This window comes from Ailuropoda melanoleuca, chromosome 1 (genome assembly GCF_002007445.2).
Source record: "Ailuropoda melanoleuca isolate Jingjing chromosome 1, ASM200744v2, whole genome shotgun sequence".
Lineage (NCBI taxonomy): Eukaryota > Metazoa > Chordata > Mammalia > Carnivora > Ursidae > Ailuropoda > Ailuropoda melanoleuca.
Genome location: NC_048218.1, coordinates 133,375,535 through 133,389,863, shown reverse-complemented (window position 1 = coordinate 133,389,863; position 14,329 = coordinate 133,375,535). Strand labels below are relative to the sequence as shown.

The 14,329-nt window shown below is 35.7% G+C and overlaps 1 protein-coding gene across 6 annotated transcripts in view; it reads left to right on the top strand.

The window, feature by feature from the left end:
- CACNA2D1 (calcium voltage-gated channel auxiliary subunit alpha2delta 1) overlaps positions 1-14,329 on the top strand; it is a 484,461-nt gene that overhangs the window by 304,262 nt on the left and 165,870 nt on the right. For all 6 annotated transcript variants that reach the window (XM_011223063.3, XM_019798051.2, XM_011223062.3 and 3 more), the window contains exon 6: positions 10,466-10,595. In XM_011223063.3, coding sequence (XP_011221365.1) covers positions 10,466-10,595 — 130 coding nt within the window. The remainder of the gene's footprint in view (positions 1-10,465; positions 10,596-14,329) is intronic.

Here is a 14,329-nt window from a genome sequence, read left to right as displayed (position 1 = left end):
CTCCCCCTGCTTGTGTTCCCTCTCTCACTGGCTGTCTCTATCTCTGTCAAATAAATAAATAAAATCTTTAAAAAAAAAAAAAGAAAAAAAAGAAAAAGCATAAGCATTTTTTCTGGATGATTAGTTATTAAATATCTTTGTTAATAATGATGACTTCATATTACCATGGGAAATATCTCAACAAGCCACATGAACATGGGGCATTGTTATCAGCAGTAAATATAAATCCAAATTTATAATAGTTTTGATAATATTAACTTTTTTGATTAACTTGCCTAATTGAACTAACTGGACCATAGTTTTTATGTTGTCATAAGTCTAAAGAAGAATTAGTGCTGGAAATAGAAGCATCATCTCTGTCATTTCTTTTTTTTCTTTTTTTTTTTTTTAAGATTTTATTTATTTATTTGACAGAGATAGAGACAGCCAGCGAGAGAGGGAACACAAGCAGGAGGAGTGGGAGAGGAAGAAGCAGGCTCATAGCAGAGGAGCCTGACGTGGGGCTCGATTCCACAACGCCGGGATCATGCCCTGAGCTGAAGGCAGAAGCTCAACCACTGCGCCACCCAGGCGCCCCCATCTCTGTCATTTCTTTTTTGTTCAGTGCAACTTCCGTTTCTAGAATTTCATCTTCGATCATTATTAATTTGCAGAAATCTTTTAAAATTACTGGCCCATGTGAAATGGGTTAAGCCATAGAAGGTAACAGGTAAATTTACATGCCAAGCATAGAATACTACATTGAAAGTGACTTTCCAGTGAGAAGACAGCTCTTAACCTGTCAGTGTGAGGGGTTTCCACTTTCTCCTTGTGGCACCTGGAGTGTGACAGGTGATGTGAGACCAGCTCACAGCAGTTAGTAAGGCGGAGGGAGGGGAGCGCCAGTGTCAATCCGTATAGCATGTATTAGCAGACTTTAATATTTTTTTATTTCATTTGCTAGAAATAGATGTAAGTTCTAATGTCTTCTTCCAACCCTCCAATGAATTCTCTCGGAGACCACAGACACATGGGACATTCAATTTTATTTAAGTTCTTATCAAAACGATGGCCTCAATTAACACTAGAAGGAAGTAACAAAGAATGAAATCTGTGAAATTGAGGAGTTAAAGCCCAACTTAATGTTTTAATTCATCTTCGCCTACAAATGGTCTGACTGATTGATGTCTGTAGCTGTGTGCTACAAATATATTTCCCTAAATTAAGATGCAGATGGGGCATTGGCTTTGGTTCTCAGGGGATGCCCTTGGTCAATGCTTCTTTATATGAGCATCCCACCATTTACATGTTCTTCAGTTACTTGGCATTAAAAAAAATTTTTTTTGGTAACAGTTTGCTTTAAGTTCAAATTCATTGATTGCAGATTTAGAATTTTCAGAGCTAGAAGGATTCTTACAGATCTTGTTTCCCTTTCTTTAAAAAAAGAAAGGAAGGAAGGGAAAGAGAGGGAGGGAGGGAGGGAGGAAAGGTGGGGGGGAAGGAAAGGAAACCAACATTTATTAAGCCACTAAATTTGACATGCATCATGTTAAGTGCTTCACACACNTTCCTGACTGAGGCACTGTCTGTCCGTTTACCAAACTGCTTCCAATTTTGTGCTTGCTTCTTAGTGTAATGGAAAAAGCATAAGTTTGGGGATCAGGAAACGTAAGTTCAGGTTTATTTATTCACTCAAAAAACATTAATGTTGCAGGCAAAGTTCTAAGCGATGTGCTAGGTGCCAGGGATACAACTGAACAATGTCAGTGAGGTCTCCTGCCCTCAGGGAGATTATGTTTTAGTGTAGTGAGACAGCAAACATAGAGCAAAGAACGGTTAAATAACTACAGTTAGATTAGTGCTCTAAAGATGATAAATGGGGTAATATATTCAAGATTCTTTGGGGGTAATTTAGAAGGAGGATCTCCAAGAAAGGATCTTTCATCTGAGACCTGAAGAACACCCTGGTCCTATGAAAAAGGGGGAGGGGTGTGGCAGGAAAAGCATTCCAGGCAAAGGGAACAACAAGTGCAAGAACGTCTGGACCAGGAAGAGCATATGTGGAAGGACCAGAAGACAGGCCAGTATGGCAGGAACATAATGAGCATGGATATGGAGGACAGGAAGAGTTGTCAGGCAGGAAATGCACACATATGGAGTCTTGCAGGCCATAGACAGGTATTCGTGTCATTTAAGTTTGGTGGGATAGTGGAGACCTGGAGTCTGGGCGCTCTGACTATCCCTTAGTTACATGGCTTTAGGCAGTTTTTGCTTTGGATATTAAGAGAGAATAATTGATTTTACCTTGCATTTTTTTTAAGCATCTTTTGCCCTGACAATATTTTATAAAATGTATTTGTCTGTTATAATATTTATAAAAATGTGCTTTTAAATTTTTAGAAATAAAATGGCCTCACTTAAGTTTTATTTTCTATAATATAATATATATAAGACTATATGGTTTCCGTGGGGGCAGTGCTGTATTGAACTTTGAGACTTTCGAATCACATAATTCTTTTCATATCTAAGATACCATTTCATAATTCCTTAGTAGAGAAATATATCCTATCAGCCTTTTTCCAAAATTTATTTTACGTATTTATATATAAAAATATACATATTTAAATAACCATATTTAATATAAAATAAAAAGATCTACTTAAATGTACATACATGTGATAGTGTGACATGCGTTACTAATGCTTGTGATTTGAAGATTTCCTACTACATGGCATGATTTAAACCAGCCCTCAGGCCTTCTTGTGATCACACTTACCTTACACACTTATCGGGATTCTAATGGCTCTCATTTCCCTGGGTGCTAGGTCCTAGGATAGGTGGTTTACATGCATTCATCCATCATGCAAACTAAAATACATCAGTCTTATTTTGAGGATGTCTTGGATTCTGTATTTTAGCTTTTTTGAATGTTATCATGGTAACCTTCAGCAAGCAACCTCAACATACTTTATTTAAGGAATGTCTGTTTTGACTTGTAAAATGTAATTTAATGAACAAGTTATTGCAGTGATCAGTATCCCTTTTTCAGTTAATTTAGTTCAGTTTTATGTATTTTATTTCACATTCATACTTGCTTTTGACTTTCTGTCCCATTTAGAAAGTAGTATATAAATATTTAATTGATGTATAGTTGACACAAATAGAAAATATATATATATGTGTGTATATATATATATTGCTTTAATAGCAGTATTTTTTAACTTGCTGTCTTTGTTATTGGGGAGTTTCAGCTGCCTACTCTTTCCTTTCCACCCCAAATTCTGCTTATTTCAGACCGTTTTTTCTTTCTCTTTTCTATGTCATCATTATAGAATATGATAGAAGAATATGTGGAGGCTTACCAGTGAATCTAATCTTTAAGAACTAGAATTGTTTCTTCGATTTTCTTTTGACCACTAATATTATAAATTTGCTTTTCTTGTTAACTTTAAAACATTCTTTTATGAATGCATTGAGTAAATTGTCTCTGAAGAATTAATGCCATAGTTTTTCTGCTAAAGGGTAAAGCTAAGGAATTATAACTTTTTAATTGCCTGAAGAACTTGGAAGTCCTCTGAATTCATTTAAAAAAACCCTTTTTCTTCATGAACATATTTCTTCATTTTATGATTAGCTAAAATCATACGTTTCTGCAAGAACAATATGGCCATTTATTAAATTAATAATTTAAAATTTTTATTCTTGTTATGATTCAGTAAAACAAAATTCAAATGTTATATTGAAGTCTTTACTGTGTAATTTAGACTGTGTCCTCCAACGCATGTTTCCTTTCAAACACTAGTCATTTAGTGGCTACTTCCCTGAGTCATAGCATCCTCAAGGTGAAAATAGCATCGCAAATCAATTAACTCAGGAGACGCAACAATGTTCTTACTGCCGCTGTAACTGGATTCATTATTTAATATTCTGCTTGGCTTTACAATCTGACCAGAATGATTAAGGCTGGATGACGCTCAGCACCTTTTTCTCTCTCTTCATTATTCATTAATTGAGCATGGTCAGCTGGCAGCTGCTTTGATGAATCTCTGTTTCTAATTGATGCAAATGATTTACTAAAAAGGAAGCTTTCGGGGCGCCTGGGTGATTAAGTCGGTTAAATAGCTGACTCTTGGTTTTGGCTCAGGGTTGGGGGATCGAGCCCCGGGTCGGGCTCTGCACTCAGTAGGGAGTCTGCTTGAGATTTGTCTCTCCCTCTCCTTCCACCCCTTACCCCTCCTCTCTCTCTCAAATAAATAAATAAATCTTAAAAAAAAAAAAAAAAGGAGGCTTTCCTCTGTAGGGTCAGAACAGGTGCCTAGCCTTAACTAATGGAGCATCACAGAATGCTTAGATACCAAGGGTGAACTAGTGGTTACACAGGCAACCTTGCTTTTTAATCCATGGAGCTGATACCAACATGCTGGTATACCAGACTTTTCAGTATTATGTCTATTTTAAATATAATTAAAATTTTAATTTAAAGTCTATTTTAAATATATTTTAAATATATATTTTAAATATCTATTTTGAATATAATACATACATGGTAATTATTTATATTGGATGATAATGCCATGCCTAAAGGCATATTATATATCCAAGATTTTATTTGATACTGGGAGTACCAGTAAAACTAAAAAATAAATAAATAAAAATAAAAATAAAATCTAAAATCAGTTATGTCTACATTGTCAAAGTTGCAGATCTCTGTTGTAAATAGTACCTATGAAACAGTTGTGAAAAAGAAAAGGATGTGTTTAGAGGTGGAAATTTTAAAATACATATGGAGAATTGTACACCAGGCTATAGTCTCTAGTTATGAAAGAATTTGGATCATTACAAAAGAACTCATTCATTTAACTCTTTGTTTTCATTAGGGAAATAGAGATACCAATTGTGATACTTCTATAAAGAGTTTCAGTGAACCATTCTTTCTCAGTGTCAACTAGCTTTCTCACAGTGCGGTGGAACACAAAAATAGCAAAGAGCAGGGGGGTTAAACTTAGCCATAGTATGATTGTGAACAGAGTTTCTAATTAAGCATGTGTAGTCTGAATTGTGACAAAGTGATTAAGATACTTTCTATTGCAATTTAGGTAAAATATATAAACTTAATTTCTGAACATTCTGCTATCAGAATTTTTTTACATTTTAATAAAAGTTAATATGAAAAAGTTAACAAAACATTATTAAAAGCAAATGTTTTAGTATAAATAACCAATTCTAAGAATGTTTCATTTGATATAAATTTGCATATTAAATATGCAAGAGCCTTTTGTATCTGTCATAGACTTATCATCTTGACTTTCCAAAATAGATTTGCTAACATGTACTGCTTGTAAAATTGAATGGCCTACCCATCCAGCACTGGCCTGTACTTTGTCTCTGAGTGATCTGATCTATTATTTAACGACTGAGATTATTTATATTGAGATGAATAGTATGAGAAACATACTTCTCATGTTTCACTTATGTGTTCTAATAAATGCATTCAAAAACATTTTAGAATAGGCCTGCTCAGTTTATCTGTACACTTCAATATAGGGTAGTCTGGAGAATTCAAGAGAGATATTTTGGGAGAAAAATGTTGGCAAGAGATATGCTTATTTTTTCTCCTGTGTATTCTGGTAAATAGGAAATCTTAATTCCAGGAGGAGAATTTATTTGAAATTTTTAGTTAACATATTAAAAAAAAATGTTAAGAGGCTTTTCTCCAAATTCCCTTTCTCACTTTTTTTTCGTTTCTAATATTTGCTGTATTTTCATTACACTATATAATATCATAATATATCAAGATGGGCAAAGACATGACTTATGAGGATATCATATGTAAGTTACAGTAATCTCATAAGTTTAAGGAAATAAATGAGTTACATTTAGAAGGTCTAATATTCTTATGGAATTATTTCAGTTTATGGAGACTATAACAGGAAGAACCATGGAGAGCAGCCATATTTATCAACTGTGCATTAAAACTAGTCCTGACACATGATTATACAAGTTGAGAATTACATTGATAATTTTTTTATATTTTGAAAACGACATTATTGTCTTAAAGTTATTCCTAAAAGCTCTTTATATGGTAACTTAAAAGTGCAAGAATCTCCATAAAATGTATTTAAAACTTACTCTTTTTAAGTGTGAGAGGATTCAGAGGAAATGTAAACAACTTTTATCTTTGTAAGATAATCATACAATACTTAAAATCACTCCACAAAGGGCTTAAAACAAAAATTAAGTTTTTTTAATTAAAAATAAATGTTCATTGTATATTGGAAAAAACAAGACAACACAAACATGAAATATATATTTATATCTCATAACTAGAAAAGCAACCATAGTGCTTGTACGGTTTGCTTTATACTCATCCATTCATTTCTCCCTCTACCTCTCTTTCTCTCAAAATAAGAGGCCTTGGTGCCACCTGGGTGGCTCAATAGGTTAAGCGTCTATCTTCAGTTCAGGTCATGATCCCAGGGTCCTGGGTCTCTTGCTCACTATCTCAAATAAATAAATAAAATCTTTTAAAAAAGTAATAGGCCTTTTTTTCCTTCTTTTTGCTTAATATTTCCTTTTTATGTTTAAAGTCATTTTTAAATGAACATAATTTATATATGCATTCCAATGTAATTACTCTTTTATATTACTTAATAACACACAATTGTATCTATCATCTGATCCTTCTACTTTTCATATATGCCTAGTAAAATTGGCTAGAAATAGATGTAAATGGAATCTCTGGGAAAGGTAAGCTTATGCAAAGTATGTGTGATTTTCTAAAATTATAGAGACGGGATTATAATTTTTTCAGATCTGAAAATGACTACAGATTCTTAGCTTGAGGGTTCTTAATTTAAGATAGGAGAGAATATTAGAGCCCGCGGAGAGATTCTTTCAAAGGACAGCCTCCTCATTGTGATCACGTCTTCATTGGTGGGTCCTGAGGTTCCCCAGGTGATTCTAATTAGGCCCATGAGATAAAAGCACCACCTGTAGGCTTACATCATTTATTTGTAAGTCAGAAAACTGAAGGCCAAGGAACGGTGAGTAGCTCAAGTCTGAAGTTATTAACGCAACAGCATAGAACCAAATCTTTCAACAACCGTGCTTTCCACTCGGCTTTTCTATGGGATTTTGTAAGTGTGTTCTTTGTAAGAGGTATTAAATGGAAAACAAAATCCCAGGTTCACATAAGCTTGAGAATGCCGGGTTAAACTCTTGAATGAGCCCTGTCTCAGAGTCTTTGCTGTTCCAGTGTGGTTTGTTTCTTAATGGAACAGCATTTCCCCAACTTCGGTCAGTATGGCACTAGCCCCTAGAGTATCTTGAAGGATTTTTGTCTTTTAAAACAACCCTTTTTTAAAAAAAAAAAGATTTATTTGAGAGAGAGAGCACACACGAGGGAGAGCAGGCACGCTTGTATAAGCAGGGGAAGGGAAAGAGGAGAGGGAGATTGAGAATCTCGGGCAGACAATGTTGGGGGGAGAGGCGCCTTGATCTAAGATCATGACCAGAACTGAAACCAAGAGTTGGACGGTCAGCTGACGGGGCGAGGCGCCCTCCGTTTTGAAAACATCTTGTGACAAATATTTCTCACCGTATTACCATTCGCATGCTTCTATTCATAAATCATAAAACTTACACGTGGAGGGTAAAAAAAAAAAAAGTGTTCATTGATATGCGTAGTAGTGATCAACCCGAATTTTTTCATTAGTAGTTCCAAGTAAAAGCGTGTGACTAATTTCTACTGTTGATTTTTTTTTTTTAAGATTTTATTTATTTATTCGACAGAGATAGAGACAGCCAGCGAGAGAGGGAACACAAGCAGGGGGGAGTGGGAGAGGAAGAAGCAGGCTCATAGCGGAAGAGCCTGATGTGGGGCTCGATCCCACAATGCCGGGATCACGCCCTGAGCCGAAGGCAGATGCTTAACCGCTGTGCCACCCAGGTGCCCCCAACTGTTGATTTTTTTAAAGCAGTGGACCCCCAATTTTAGCAAGTACCAGATCACTTGGAGGGCTTGTTACCCTGTGGATTGTTCCACCCTTCCCTGGCGTTTCTGAGTAGATATAGGATTGGGACTTGAGAGCCCACATTTAACAAATTTCAGTGGCTGCTGCTTCTCCAAGGATCATACTTCGAGAAACCATTGTTTTAAAATAAATGTTGAGATTTTCAGAATATTTTCAGATGAGAAAAATAGGGACATCATTCGTAGTTGGTGTCCTCTTTACATTCATCTTATTGTTGAAAGTCCCTTGTTTTTTTGTTTTTTTTTTTTAAAGATTTTATTTATGTATTCGACAGAGATAGAGACAGCCAGCGAGAGAGGGAACAAGCAGGGGGAGTGGGAGAGGAAGAAGCAGGCTCACAGCAGAAGAGCCTGACGTGGGGCTCGATTCCAGAACGCTGGGATCACGCCCTGAGCCGAAGGCAGACGCTTTAACCGCCGTGCCACCCAGGCGCTCCGAAAGTCCCTTGTTTTAATGTTCCCCTTTCCTTATTCAAGTCGGTAGTGCTCAGGAACAGACAATGGAGTATGAGTTGTGTGTGTGTGTGTGTTGTTGTTGTTGTTGTTGTTTTTAAGATTTTATTTACTTGACGAGAAAGACACAGCGAGAGAGGGAACACAAGCAGAGGGAGAGGGAGAAGCAGGCTTTCCGCTGAGCAGGGAGTCCCAGGCGGGGCACGATTCCAAGGACCCTGGGATCATGACTAGCCTAAGGCAGACGCTTAGCGATTGAGCCACCCAGGCGCCCCGGGGTGTGTTTTTAAATGTCTTAGAATCTGTGGTTGAATCCACAGCTGAATCCCAGTTATTTTCATTCTTTATTAAATAACTATTGCAGTCAAGGCTGGTGTGTTAGAATTCCTTTTGCTCTATGGTTTCTATTTTCCTTATAACGCTTCACCTTTCTTCTTCACGTGCGCATGCGCGTACGTACCCCCCCCTTTCTTTTAGAAAAGAGTATGATTAATGATACCTGTGTGAAGGTATTTTTTTCCAAATTTTAGACTTGAAACACTACTGTTTTGTTATATATTCAATTTCTTTGTGGGTTAACTATTAGATATTCATGGCTTTCATCTAAAATAAATCCGTGATCAGTTTTCAAATATTTTTGTCAATGACCTGTTTTACAGTCTACATCACAGTCTAACTATGCACGTATGGTACATATATATGCACATATATACACAGTCCTATCAGAAACACAAGTTTCACAAAATAGCTCTACATCGTAATATATAGAGTGTACTTTTATATATTTTTTAAATATATTTCACTTAGAGATGCCTGGGTGGCTCAGTCAGTTAAGCGTCTGCCTTCAGCTCAGGTCATGATCTCAGGGTCCTGGGATCCAGTCTCAGATAGGTCTCCCTGCTCATCAGGGAGTCTGTTTCTTCCTCTGCCTTCTGCTCCCCCTGCTTGCACTCTCTCTCTCTGACAAATGAAGTCTTAAAATTTGTTTAAAAAAAAAAATAAAGTACGTTTCACTTAAATAATTTGGTCATAACCGAGTTTAATGTTTCATTTAAAGAATAATTTGGTTTATTAAGTACCTATGAAATTGATTTCATTACCTGATGATGGGTTGGATTTGCTGCTTTGGAAGCCATTGGGTTTTTTGTTTGTTTTTGTTGTTTAAGGCCATATTGCTCATGTCTATGTCTAAATATTTCCAATGTTGCATTTTCCCTAGGAAAAAATAAACACACACACACAGACACACGCACGTGTGCTAATATCTCAGAATACTATTTTAGTTACAAAATATCTTTTCCAGTATACTTTATTTTTAAAACAAAAATTGTTACAACTGGAAAATGTGCAAAAATCAAAGGAACATGATAAGAAAATAATCCTTCATTGCTATCTTTTTGCTGTCATGTTTATCATGAATTGTCAAACCAAGAATTATCCTCAACCGCATAATAAAAATTTAGTAGCATAGATAGTGAAATATGTATTGAGGGATAATTTTAATTCAATTGTGTTTAAAGGAATTTATCCTGTTCTACAAATGTACATTTTAATAAGTACTGCTTGTGAAAAAGCTCTAGTCCCCTCAGGTTGATCCTGACTGACTCCAGCATTGAAGAAATGAGGAGAGAAGTTAGATTTTAATGTGAATAATATAAATATAGTTCTAATTCTGATACCTGAATATAATTTGTGTATCTGATGTCATGGTGCTATATTTTTTTTTTACAATGTTTTTTCTACATGGTTTCTTTTTTTACTCTGTATTTAATATATAACATATTAGTTTCAGGTGTACAATATAATTATTGATATTTCTATATATTGCAAAACGAGTACCACATTAAGTCTAGATGTCATCATGGTACTGTATTTTTAAATATTCTTGTAGATCTGTTTTTTTGAAGACCAGGCATTTGTCAAAGGAAGACAGGAATGCGAGACAGTGTCTGTTATCTCAAGTTGTAATATTCTTTTTATTGTCTAAATTTTCTGATACAGCCTGAAAAAAATGAGAGTGAGCCAGGCAGCCAGAGGATAAAACCTGTTTTTATTGATGATGCTAATTTTGGACGACAGATATCCTATCAACATGCCGCAGTCCATATTCCCACGGACATCTATGAGGGCTGTAAGTAAAAGAATTTAACAACTGTTGGGATACCATGCTCATGTCTGTCTTTCGTATCTCTGATTTGGGGAAGAAAAAGGAACAAATGGGATACCGTTTTGTTTACATGTCATTTAAGAGGCTGTGGTCAACTGTCTGTAAAAGCAGAAAGTTGATTTTCATGAGCAGTTTATGTTCATATAGCCTCACTATGTGAATATTTGTAGGAGAGTCTGCGTCCATTGGAGTTGTCCTTCTGCACTATTATTGAATAAATAATTATGCCTTCCCAACTACCATTGAAACTGAAAATTAATAGATTTTTTAAAAATCAAAATTACATAGCACAAGTGCACACAAATAAAAATATATTTACACAAACTGTAAAGGGAGAGAGCGATACATTTCAGACCATGCTGTTTTAAATCCCATCTTACAGTTTTCTGTGTGTGTCTGCCTGTCTTACCCTAGGATATAGATAAAAAATACCTGCCTCTCAACATATTGTGGGCTCAAGATAAATGTTGGGGAAAGACTAAAGAAATAGAGAAATAGAGACCTCTGAATGGAAGCTTGAGGAAGCCTTCACTGAAAGAAAGGGAGGGGAATAAGTTACTTAGGAAGATTCAGGGCAGGGAGCTTGTGCCAGTGGAATTCCAGAGAAACCCTATATATTAGTAAGGGCAGAGCCTGCGAATCTGACTAGGACAATCTTTATCAATGAGGACCACCCGAGAGTCAGAAAGCAGGGTCTTTGTTCAGTTATAGTTCTGGTGTTCCATGTTCTTCATTCTCTAACCAGATCCTACTCTGCTTTCTTGCCTAAGTAATTACTAAGAAGAAAGGACCATTTGAGATTTTTAAAAGTATGTTTCTTCTATTCCCCTTCATTAGAGAAGCTGTAGAGTGAATTGGGTATCCAGAACTGCCTGGGTTCTGGAGCCAGATGGTCTGAGTTCAAAGCTAAATTTTTGCAGTATTTTTTTTTTTAATTTAAGATTTTATTTATTTGAGAGAGAGTACAAGTGGCGGGGGGGAGGGTATGGAGAGGGAGGAACAGAAGTGGGGCTAGATTCTGGGACCCCAGGATCATGACCTGAGCCGAAGGGAGATGCTTAAGTGACTGAGTGACCCAGGTGCACCTTTGCAGTATTTTTTTTCTTTTTCTTAAAGATTTTACTTTTTTATTTGACAGAGAGCACACATGAGCAGGGGGAGTGGCAGGCAGAGGAAGAGGGAGAAGCAGGCTCCCTACTGAGCAGGGAGCAGGACATAGGGCTCTATCCCAGGATCCTGGGATCATGACCTGAGCCAAGACAGACCCTTAACCAACTGAGCCACCCAGGCACCCCTCCAGTATTTTTTTTTCCTTTGGCAAATCCTTTAAATTTCTGGGCAAACATTTTCTCACATATAAAATGGGAATAAGATTTCTAACATAAAAGAAGATTGAGGATAAAATAAGTTAATGTACTTGTTTTCCAGCCTAGTAAGTAGGTGCTATTTAAATATTTGTTTTTACTGTTAATTACAATTGAAGTTTATTTAACCACAGGGGACTAAGTACAGGGACTAGTAATACTAATTATCATTTATATTTTGGATTCACTGTGAGGTTGTTTAAAAGGGAATGATGAATGATAGAAAAATTTTTTTACAAATAAATGTGTAATATATAAGTAATATTTATATAAAAACATAAATGATAATTATAATTTGGATTCACTGTGAGATTGTTTAAAGGGGAATTTGAAATGCATGTAGAATTCTTTTCATAACAAATTTCATCTTGATGAAATTGTATTCATTGTTTTTGAATTTTAAAGAAGTATATGGTGTTTTTTTCCTATGAATTCTTTAAGGATACTGGATGTGTGATTTTTCTTTATCGATAATAGAAACAAAATGATGTTCATAGGTAGTTTCTGTTGTTACATGAGAATTAAACAGACTTTTTTACAGTTCAGCACTACTGTTAATTCCGAGTTGTTTTAGGAATTGCCTGGGATTTAGGTTCAGATTTTTTTTTTTTAACTTTGATCATTTTGTACTTTTTAAAAGAATTATCTTGATATTTGCAATTACATTCTGTAACTGTTACAACTATTCAGACAATACTGAGCTATATGATTGTTTCTCATTTTTTAGAAAATATTATTTCATCCACCTTCATTTCAAATTTTTTATCACCAATTGTTTGTCGGGTATGCCAACAAAATAATCTTAGAATTTTTAAGATTATATCTTTCTATTGAATTCATGTTAGAAGAACACACTGGCTGGATATAGAAGTTGTGAGTCACAATATTTTTTTGCCAATACTCTATGGATATCCTGGTACTTTGTTGTTGTTGTTGTTGTTGTTTTTGTTTTTGTTTGTTTTTTTGTCCTATGTTACTATGTTGAAGAAACTTGAGGCCAACTTGTGTTTTCAATTTGTTAGAAAGCTGTCATTATTGTATTTCTGTTTTGTTGCCTCCTATTTGGGGATTATTATTTCTCCTTACTGAAAATCAGTATCATTATCAAGAAGATACTCAAGTCACTGACTTTTTTTAATAATCTATGGAACACTTTGTTAAAATACATATTTGTGTGGAAACTTGTATGTAAAAGAAATTAAAGCAAGAACCACCAGGACTAAAATAATGACTCGAACCCTACCTACCTACTTAACCTCTTATGTTCTTGGAGAAGAGGTCTGTCCAGGATCAGCAGTCAAGATAGATTGTCTGAGAATGTCCATAGATGATTGTTTGTCATTCCCAAAAAAGAAAAGGGAAAATAACAAGGTTAACTGTATTGTGGTTTTAATCAACTGTATTGTGGTTTTAATCAGCTTGTTTGTGGATGTAGTGGTTTGGGGAAGTTGGGATGGGTGTTTTGAAGAGCTTTGTCTCAGTGCTAATTCTACCCACTTCTCCCCATGTTGGATAGGGTAGAAAGAGCCAGTGGGCCACAGCACTGTTCTTTGCTGGACATGGGCACCCTTCACTGGTGTAACTTGGGAAGGAGGAGAACTTGAGCAAACTGACTGATTTGTATGGCACATAGGGTGCCTCTGTAAGGCCTGGAGCTTACTTTCTGGTCTAGAAGGCACAGGAGACACATTTCAGACCCAGTATGGTCTACAGACTCTGTTACCCTGCTGGCCCCTCAGCCCAGGTCCTTTCCTTCGGACACAGAAAATAATGAGGCTCTTCATACGTTCTCTCACTCACATTCCTATAGAGCAAGTAAATCATTTTTCCTCTCTGTAGAAAAATTTCCTTGTGGTTCAGGCAATCTAATAGGGATTGTCAAGAAATCCTCAAGCTTTTTTATTAAATTCTCAAGGAAGGATATGGGTATTTTACACATTTTTTAAAAGTCCTCCCCCCCCCAAAAAAAGCATATACCATGATAGCAAAGGTTAATATAGACTACGTATTTAACATCAAAAATCGAAGTCTCCAGCAGTCACACCTCCTGAAGCTGATCATGCTTAACAGTTTGGGGCCCTAGTCCTATAGAATAACTTTAAATGCAGGAACTAATCGTCCAAATGAGATTTTTCACACTGCTTTTCAACTTGCAACTTAGGGATTCTTGTTAAAGTATTAGAAGGATGCAAGTAGGAGAAAGATACCTCCTCAGGAGTAGGTTACCCAGAAAAAATAAAGACAAGGTGACTTTGCTTAGTTTCTCAATGACATGTTTGAGAAATAAATGAAAAAAAAATAGATTTCTCATTATTTTCCATAGAAAATTAGCAC